Source organism: Musa acuminata, chromosome BXJ1-5 (genome assembly GCF_036884655.1).
Source record: "Musa acuminata AAA Group cultivar baxijiao chromosome BXJ1-5, Cavendish_Baxijiao_AAA, whole genome shotgun sequence".
In the NCBI taxonomy this organism is placed as follows: domain Eukaryota; kingdom Viridiplantae; phylum Streptophyta; class Magnoliopsida; order Zingiberales; family Musaceae; genus Musa; species Musa acuminata.
Genome location: NC_088331.1, coordinates 5461353 through 5470441, shown reverse-complemented (window position 1 = coordinate 5470441; position 9089 = coordinate 5461353). Strand labels below are relative to the sequence as shown.

The following is a 9089-nucleotide window of genomic DNA, read 5'->3' as shown; positions in this document are numbered from 1 at the left end:
TTGGAGAGACAGAAACCAAGAACAATAATATATATATATATGTACTACACCAGGTCAATTCATTAGAGACACAAATCCTACTAGTTACAATCACATACTAACACAACCAAAGAATCAAACCCCGACATCAGTGCTCACACCTTCTTCTCCGTTCGTTCTATGAACATAGAAGACTTTGATCTGCGCGTATAATGGACAACCGGAACTCTATGTACAGTGAGGAAATCTAAGGACAAGGCCTGCACTCTCTGACAAATAAGACATGAGTGGCCTTGGGCAAATCAATGGATCCTAAAAATGGTGCTGCTAGCGCGCGTATATTACCAGGGGGCGCCTTCCGGGAATGGCTCAGAATCCGTAGTTTGTCCAGGGGTCGTCGAAGTCGTCGACGTAGTGCTTGGACACGACGGACGAGATCTCGGTGTTGTGGTCAGTGCTCAGTCCGGTGTCCTGCGAGGGACATCCCATGGATTGGTTCGAGTACTGCTCCACCTTGCAGTGCTTCCTTATGGCGGATGGTGCATCGTTGTCCGTAGTAGCGAAAGCCCCCATCGTTGCTTCGTCATGGTGCAAGTAGCCGGGATTCGCGGAACCCAGGAGCGAGTAGTAGGCGCTTTGCCGAGGGGGTTGAGCGTATAAAGCCGGGTTGTGAGGAAGTGGATTTGAGATCATCTGGTGGTGGTTCATGACCTGTTGATTCTCCATGGCCATCATGGCGGTGAAGCTGGGAGGAAGGGCTTTGAAGTCAAAGATCTGATCATTGTTGGTGAAGCTGGAACCAGGCCCCATCGTGTATTCCATGTGAGGGGGATCCATTAGGGGAGGCAAGGTGCCGGAGTCCAAAAGATCATCAGCATAAGAGTTGATCCTTTCCGTGCCAGGTGGTGGGCTTTTCTTCGGTCCTATGCTCTTGTGGAAGACCCTACACACGACCCATTCATCCTGCAATAATACAAATCTGATTTCTTTTAGATGTGGAACGAGCAAGAGAAGAATATGACAGAAGACGGAAGTTTACCTTTGCAGATTTTGGGAGATTTGGGAGAGAGTATTTGCCTTCGAGCCGGAATTCATGCATCACCCAGTTAGTCTTCTGCCCTTTGGGAGCTCTTCCTTTGTAGAAAACAAGGGTCTTCTTCATGCCAACCAGCACTCCCTTTCCCCTATAAATCTCCTTATCTTTTCCGGTGGCTTTCCAGTAGCCAGATTCGGTAGCCCTGTTGGTCCTCATGCCAGTCGGGTACTTCCTGTCCCGCTGGCAGAAGAAGTACATGTCCTTCTCTCCCATCTTAGCCTTGCCTGACACAAAATTAAGCAGCACACCCACGCGCACAAAGTTCAGCCAAGAGATCAAAAACAGGAGAGAAGGCATGGGAACGAATTAATCCGTGACATGAAGAAGAAGCAGCTTACTTGGAAGATCCCATGGCTCGCACCTGTTCAAGTCCACCTCTCCTATTGCTCTTGCAGTGAATCCATGGTTGATGATCTTTCGCGAGAGGTAGTGAGTGATGATCTCTTCATCCATGGGGTGGAATCTGAAGCCAGGGGGCAAGTCCATGCAGTCGTCCCCCTTGTCCAGCACCGGGACATCAGCCATGGTTGCACCTCCGAGCAAAGAGAAATCAGACAAGGTTGGAGACCCAAGGAGAAGGAAGGAAACAAAGGGAGAAAACACCCAAATTGCTGTGAATTCAAGGTGGATTTAAGAAAGAAAAGAATGGAATGGGGGGCGCGGAGGGGAGGGTTTAAATAGGAGGAGGATATCAAGGCCCGAGATCCGTGCAGCTCAAGGCACTTCCAAGAGAAGCCTCAATGGGAAGGGGTCCATCCAATTCTTAAATGCTGCTGTTATAGGCTTCCTTGCCCATATTATTCTTTTCCCCATTAAAAATACACCGAGTTTGTCGTGGTCTTCCTCTCCCCCTCCAACCTTTTCATACCTTTATCTTCGACTGTTATTTGTGCATGTGGTGTGGTTTCTAGGAATCTGCTGCTAGCTGACAAACAAGCCCCCCTCTGCACCTAGGAGCTGTTCCTGTGCTGTGTGGACCAGTGTTTGTGCCACTCATCTCGTGAATGCAACGACGGCGATGCAGCGTGACAACTGGTCGAAGAGGAGGGGGATGAATTAGGTGGGGTTGAAGATAAGGTGGAAACACCTCATGGCTACATGCAGCTGAACCCGACCACTGGAATCTTGGAGAAGATGAGGTAACAAGGTGTTTGCTCAGAGTAGGACTGCTCCACATTTGATGATACTCGAGATAAAGATGATATTGATGGCACATGGCTGAACACCTCAATCATTCTACCTCTCCTCCGGTAAAAGCTAAAAGCAAAAAATAATAATGTTGGATTTCCCTTTTTTCTTTTCATCGCGAGAGAAAATTAGAAGACGGAGGCGATCGATCCAAGTTAATTCATTTCATATGGTCATGTAATCTTCAAAGGATATCCAGAACAAAAGTGAAAATAAATAGCAATAAAAGTAATTTGACTGAAGAAGAGACCAACTGCAGGAGATCATCAAAGCCAGCAAGCTTTCACATCTCTGTAAAGAAATGCTTTAGATAATGGCGTGGGGCCCATGCTGAGCTGGAAGGGAGTAGGATCCACATATATTATAAGTCGCGTTGCAGCAGCAGCAACAGGTCAATCGATCGCACGCCTCGCCTCCGACGTGGCTCCTTATTAGTTAAGCTTATGATCGGTATAGATTTACTTGCAAGGCAACGGGCTGAGATTAACTTCCACAACACCTTTAAGTATATATCCATGTGCAGTGCGGGGGAAGCTAATCCTGAAGGCAACCATATGAGATGGCCAGAGAGAAGAGAGAAGAAGAAGAAGAAGAAGAAGAAGAGAGCAAATTGGCTAAATAACTCGATGTTAGGTGTTGACTTCATCATCACCTCTAATTCTACAATGATTAGTTAGTCAACGGCGAGCCAGGTCCAAGTTTAAATGCATGACACGGATTAGCCGATCCAAATTATGTCGAGACTGCTTCGTCTTCCTCTTTTTAAATTGAGACCTCAGTGTTGCTGTGCATCGGTAATGTGACATCAACAACCGTTACAGAGAGGCTGCAGTATAAGCTTGATTAGAAAACGAGATTAGCAGTACCCCTCGATCGGAATCGATGAGCAAATGGCGGCGCGTGGCGGCGGCGGCGATGGTATCCTTGCGAGATGCTCGGCATGACGTGGACTTGCAAGCTGGAGCTCCACATGGCGGGGACCGGTTTAGACGAGAAGATTCGGATTAGACTAGCGATTAGAGTCGAAAAGAAGCTTTCGCTGACAAGTGCTCGTTAATGATGGTAATTAATTCCTTTAATACCGTAATGATGTGGGAGACTTTGTGGTGTGGCCAAATATACGAGTGGATTATTATTATTTATTTATTTATTTATTTATTTATTTATTTATTATTATTATTATATTTTAATTGAATCTTGGAGTGCAATACTGGAATGACACATGGCGAACCGCGAGTCACGGGGGTGCCGGCCAAGTCTCGGGCACGTGCGTCTTCGTGCCCTAAACCCATTCTGCCCAATGCCCATGAGATGTACCGATTACTTGTGGGATACAGACCTCATCGTGGTGACAAGAGGCTGTAGAGCCACTCCAATACTAAATAATGGAGCCTCACATGTGGAGTCACAAGTGATGATGTCCGGACAACAAGGAATTACAATACGTTTGGCTTCATAGGCATCGTCAACTGCACCAATCATTGGTGCATAGTTTTTTGTCTGATGTGATTGTACGCATGGCCTTCAACTCGAAACAGTCACATCAATACACAGCTTAACAGTGAGGCCTTATCATCATCTCTATGCCTTCAAGGAAACCATCTTCTTGGGTTGATCTCTTCCTACTCAATATGGAGGGCAAGGTTGTGTTGCTTCGGAAGACTGCAATAGCTGTCTCTTGCATATGAATCTGTGCTAGTTGGCATCATGATCTTCAATAAATTTGAGATGCCCATACTATCCCACGTATGATCTTAAATGCCTAGTGTTAAATCTTGCTTCCTGCGACTTACTAGGATTCAAGGATGTCGATCGTGTGAGAGAAAGAGCAGGGAGATTACAGGGAGAGGGAAGAATATTGTGAGTTTATGTGGTTCGAATCACACTACTCTATCCCAAGAGATTGTAAATGATTTTAGACAAGAATGTTAGGCACCGTGAACATGAGTAGTGTTAGTTAACAAAGGTATTGTGACTGATGAGTCAGCACGATTAGGCCCACGTGCCGACGTCGAAAACTTCTGGTGGGAATACGAGGGTTGACTTTCCAAGGTCCGTCGACCTCGAGCTTCGTTTGTGGGAAGATGTGTTCGCTCGTCTCTTGGATAGATGGCGACCTTTCTTACCACGCAGGCTCCTCTTTGGAACGGGAGACGAGACTGGCACCTGTCGGATCCGAGCTACTGGGTCGCCCTCCTCTGCATATTGGGAGACGACTTCGGGGTGAAGGTGCCTGCGGCTTGATGACGACCACCTCCTTGCAAAAAGGCCTTCGTCGGGTGTGTCCGAACTTTGGCCCCTCCGACGAGCAAGATAGATTGGTTTTTTCTCTTTTCTTCCTCCTCCCCCTTTTTCTAGATCTCTTCGGGAGTATTTATACCTGCGTGCGGGAATTGGTCGGGCCCTGGTCCAGCATGATCGTTGACTCTGGGAGCGGAACAACTTCTCTAACGAGATAACGTCTTCAAGGGTGCTTGAGCGGCGTCAGACGACACTGCCCTAACGTTAGACGGTATCGCCCCCAGCTCTTAGGATGGTCAGGCTGCACAGTCGCACCGTTGGAGCTTGACGTGACGAGCACCCCGCGCTTCTAGAGGCGTACGGTATTACGTCGGTCTGCAGCGTCTGTCGATGGTTCACGTAGGCCAAAATACGCCCTATCAAGTAGGTACTCCACATTTCAGCCAAGATAGCAACGCTTGTTGATAGGGCTAAGATGGAAGCAACAGATGAAGCTTTCGTTGTCGACCAAGAACAATGACACCTGGACCAAGATGGAGGCATTCAATGCTGTAACTTAATATCTGTTCCACATAGGTTATGGTTGGTATACATCTCCCGTGAGAGATGCAGCAAGAGACATTATTAGGTCAAATTGGAGTAACTACTGCACTTGGACGGATGCGTCTTCTTTGTCCAAGTCGAGCAGACACCCATGTCCTCGAGACATCAATGGCGAAAGGAACGGTGTCCGCTGCAAGCGTGTACGAGCTCGAGCAGCTCAACTACTCATCTTCTAATTAACTGTTGTCCTTGGACTCAGCTGCAGCTTGACCGGCGTTATAAACGTGCTGGTTTAAACGAGTACCGGATCGAGATGGAACGTTTGTTGGCTCTCAAATCTGAACTCTTCAGGTCTCAGCTGATCAATAGTTCCTGTGATATACGTCGTGTATGAGGTTATGGATAGCCAAATCCCAACTCTTCAGGTCTCAGCTGATCAAGAGTTCCAGTGATATACGTTTTGTCTGAGGTTCTGGAGAGCCGGCACTGCTTGCATTTGCTGTTCTTCAGTGTTGCTGATCGAGATCAAGCGAGAAGATGTATTTACTCAAGCAATGCAGCATTTTCACATCCTTGGAATTTTAGCATCTGTCTATGGAACTCTAATTAGCAGATGCTAATTACGATTAGAGAGTTAATTTGAGTAAGAAATATATAGAAACCACCTTATCAGTCCCCTCATCATCTCTTCGATAAGTTTAGTTTAAGCTTTGGATTGGATTAAGACAGAACTAGAATGTGGGTTGGACTTCGAGTTCAAGTAGGCCAAATTGGGGATGAGTTTCTATGTTGGACCTCGAACTGTTGCTCATAGGAAAACCGATGACAAAAGATAGCAAACCTGAGTTGAACGAGTCAATTCGTTGATTATATCTCACCTTTCCTTGATGTATTTTTAACTGTCAACTCACACATGCAGGAATTCATAGACATCACCCTCACCTGCTAAAGAACAGTCGAGGTAGGGATAGCAGCCTCCGCCCACGGGTGGGTGATGCCAATTCCGATCGAGGGCTTGGACCTGTGAAGGAGGACTTTTCAGACGCACCAGCGGCTGAACCCTTTGACTGAGACCATCGCGGCTCTCCGGTGGTCAAAGCGATGGAAGAATCCAGAGAGTGACAGGTGGCATGCAGGGCCTATTTCCTTCGAAACACCAGCATCTTGGATGCACACAAAACCATAAGCAGTGACATCACAGGATGCATTCAGCATTGCTGATGCTTACTGTTCCATGTCCCAAGTTCCTCTTAGCTGTCTGGATAAGAACAAGCGGTATCTTTTTCAAGGAAGTCAAAAAAAGCATGATTTTTTCTTTTTGAAAATTCAGTTGATTTAAAATTAGGTATTCTTTTTGAAAAGATCATCCATTTTATTTATTATTATTTTTTTGTAAGGTGATTTTCCTTAAAAAATTATAACTAATAAAAATACTATAATTAGCATATAAGACAAGTTTTTTTTTTCTAATATCCTTACTCTCAAACCAATAATAATACATATTTGAAGCTCCATCAAAGATGATAAGTTAATTTATATCTAAAAACTATAACAGGCATACATTTTAAATTTTTTTTTTATTTTTTAAATCAATCAAAATATAATTTTGAAACATCATAAATGATAAAAATAATAATTTATATTGTATTTTATCGTATTTTAAGATGTTATAATTGAACTGATTTGAAATGTCCGACCAAGGATATAAATTTGAAATTGATAGATAGTGAGACACTAACAAAAAAAAAGAAAAAAACACTAGTCGAGAAAAATCAGTAGCTTTTCCCATAAATTAGCCCTTTAAAATTCTATATCATTAGCTCCTGATATTATATATATATATATTTATATAAGTAATTCGACAGCCGCATGCGTCGGCGGCCGCCGCCATTTGCGGTGGCAAGACGGCTATTGCAAACCCAGCACGTGCAAAACAGAGAGGGGGAAGCATACCCAATGACGTCATCATGGTAGCAACGACATGTCGATGCCGGTGTTTTGAACCCGGATATTCCATCGACATCTCCATCGGCCGAGTCCATGGCTTTGACCACACCGTTCTGCCCCAACCGACTTCCCACCCATTTGGCGCCACGAACCTTCCTCGCACCACCCTCGCCATCTCCTCTCTCGACATGCGTCCGCCCTGCACAAATTCCAAGAGACGAGTCCAACATGTTGGGCTCGTGCGCATCCAAACACCCTCACGTATTTAAATACCGTGTCGACCTAAATCAACGCCTAAATCGAGCAAGCAAAAGCTTCTTCAGGGATCGGGGCGGACGATACAGGTGTTGGATCCATAAGAGCTGCGGCCGGAGACATGGGCGTGATGGGCAGAGAAAGAGACGCGGAGGCCGAGCTGAACCTGCCGCCGGGGTTCCGGTTCCATCCCACCGACGAGGAGCTCGTCGTCCACTACCTCTGCCGCAGGGCCGCCGGCCAGCGCCTCCCCGTGCCGATCATCCGCGAGGTCGATCTCTACAAGTACGACCCCTGGGACCTTCCAGGTAGGTTATCATCACATCAGATCGAACAGTTAGGATGCAAACGTCGATCTGGATTTTAATGCATCAAACACCTTCCATGCATCTCGAATCACCTTCTGGTGTTCTGAATTGTGCAGAGATGGCGTTGTTCGGGCAGAGGGAATGGTACTTTTTTACGCCGAGGGATCGGAAGTACCCGAACGGCTCGAGGCCGAACAGGACAGCCGGAAGAGGGTACTGGAAAGCAACAGGGGCCGATAAGCCCGTCTCGCCGCCGGGCAGTCGGCCTCTCGGGATCAAGAAAGCTCTGGTGTTCTACCAAGGGAAGGCGCCCAAAGGAGTCAAGACCGATTGGATCATGCATGAGTACCGACTCGCCGACACCGATCGATCAGCGAACAAGAAGGGCAGCAGAAGGGTATTGTCTCAGACTCACGCAAGTACTACTTTCTCGATCTCTGGCAGGCCCTAATTGATCGGATTTCCTGTACTGCAGCTGGATGATTGGGTGCTCTGCCGCTTGTACAACAAGAAGAACAACTGGGAGAAGACGCAGCAGAAGAAAGCGGTGGCAGCATCCTTTGGGAGAACAATGGACTCCTTCGTGGCTACTGATGACACGAGGTCAGATAGTCTCTGGACTACAGAATCAGATATAGAACACGATGCGTCGCTCGAATTCGGCGATCCGTGTCAACCCGGAAGCAACCCATCTCAGGCTTCTGTAGGACTTCATCATGGGAGAGCCGCCACTGTTAGTAGCAACTTTCAAATTGTGGAAGGAATGAAAGAAGAGGCTGATGATTGGTTCACGGACTTGAATCTGGATGAGTTCCAGGGTGCTTTGGCAGCAATTGGACCTACCACATCAGTTGCTGATATTTCAGACCAGGATTACTACAGTTCAATATTAGGTTCTCCTTATCTCAATCAGAGCCAAATCAACATGCCACCATTTTGGAGCTAAAGAGGGCCAAATCAACAAGACCGTGTGTGTATGTGTTAATATAGTAGTCGGAACTCTCAAGCACTTGGGGCTCAAAGCACCTTGAGATAACAACTTCAAGTTGTAACATGGCAGTAGCATCAGATTCATTTGTTTGTTTGTATTCTTCTCATTTTAGAAGTGTATCAGTAGGAGGAAAAAAAAGGCTGGTGAACATGCAACATCAGCCTGGTCATAGAATGTGTTTTACTTGCTGCTAAAAGAGTTGATAACATTACAAAGTTTAACTTTGGTTTAGTGTTATCAACAGTGTATAAGTTAAATTGTTTCATTTATATAGAATGCTTAATCAAAGACAATTGCCTCCAGAACTAACTCATTGTATAAATGCTCTCTAGGAGAACGCGTAGCTTGAAGATTATTATATCCCTAATAAAAGATTTTTGTTTTGGAAATGACTGTTCTCCCCCATGAATGAGAATTTGGAGTTTGTTAAGTTACCTAGTAGAGATTTGGAGTAATTTTGTTTTAATTTGCATCACACTGAAATAAACTTCACAAATTACAACGAAAAAAATGACAAGGATTGAAACTTATGATGCACCAA

The 9089-nt window shown here is 45.7% G+C and overlaps 2 protein-coding genes across 2 annotated transcripts; one reads left to right on the top strand and one right to left on the bottom strand.

Annotated features, from left to right (window-relative positions):
- Window positions 1-1728, bottom strand: LOC135673291 (NAC domain-containing protein 87-like). The gene is made up of 3 exons (XM_065182147.1): window positions 1414-1728; window positions 1019-1299; window positions 1-942 (listed from the first exon to the last, which is right to left on the bottom strand). The coding sequence occupies exons 1-3, from the start codon at window positions 1598-1600 to the stop codon at window positions 349-351; spliced, it is 1062 nt and encodes a 353-aa protein (XP_065038219.1). The 5' UTR covers window positions 1601-1728; the 3' UTR covers window positions 1-348.
- A 5521-nt stretch (window positions 1729-7249) lies between these two features.
- LOC135673290 (NAC domain-containing protein 68-like) lies at window positions 7250-8841 on the top strand. The gene is made up of 3 exons (XM_065182146.1): window positions 7250-7557; window positions 7674-7954; window positions 8033-8841. Exons 1-3 carry the CDS (start codon window positions 7371-7373, stop codon window positions 8501-8503), a joined length of 939 nt encoding a protein of 312 aa, XP_065038218.1. The 5' UTR covers window positions 7250-7370; the 3' UTR covers window positions 8504-8841.
- Window positions 8842-9089: the final 248 nt, after the last annotated feature.

Bases quoted from the DNA above. Each gene is read 5' to 3' on its own strand.
- LOC135673290 (XM_065182146.1), top strand. From the start codon at position 7,371: ATGGGCGTGATGGGCAGAGAAAGAGACGCGGAGGCCGAGCTGAACCTG. The intron at 7,558-7,673 runs GTAGGTTATCAT...TGAATTGTGCAG, and splicing joins CGACCCCTGGGACCTTCCAG to AGATGGCGTTGTTCGGGCAG. The intron at 7,955-8,032 runs GTATTGTCTCAG...CCTGTACTGCAG, and splicing joins ACAAGAAGGGCAGCAGAAGG to CTGGATGATTGGGTGCTCTG.
- LOC135673291 (XM_065182147.1), bottom strand. From the start codon at position 1,600: ATGGCTGATGTCCCGGTGCTGGACAAGGGGGACGACTGCATGGACTTG. The intron at 1,300-1,413 runs GTAAGCTGCTTC...ATTTTGTGTCAG, and splicing joins CGAGCCATGGGATCTTCCAA to GCAAGGCTAAGATGGGAGAG. The intron at 943-1,018 runs GTAAACTTCCGT...GTATTATTGCAG, and splicing joins ATCTCCCAAAATCTGCAAAG to GATGAATGGGTCGTGTGTAG.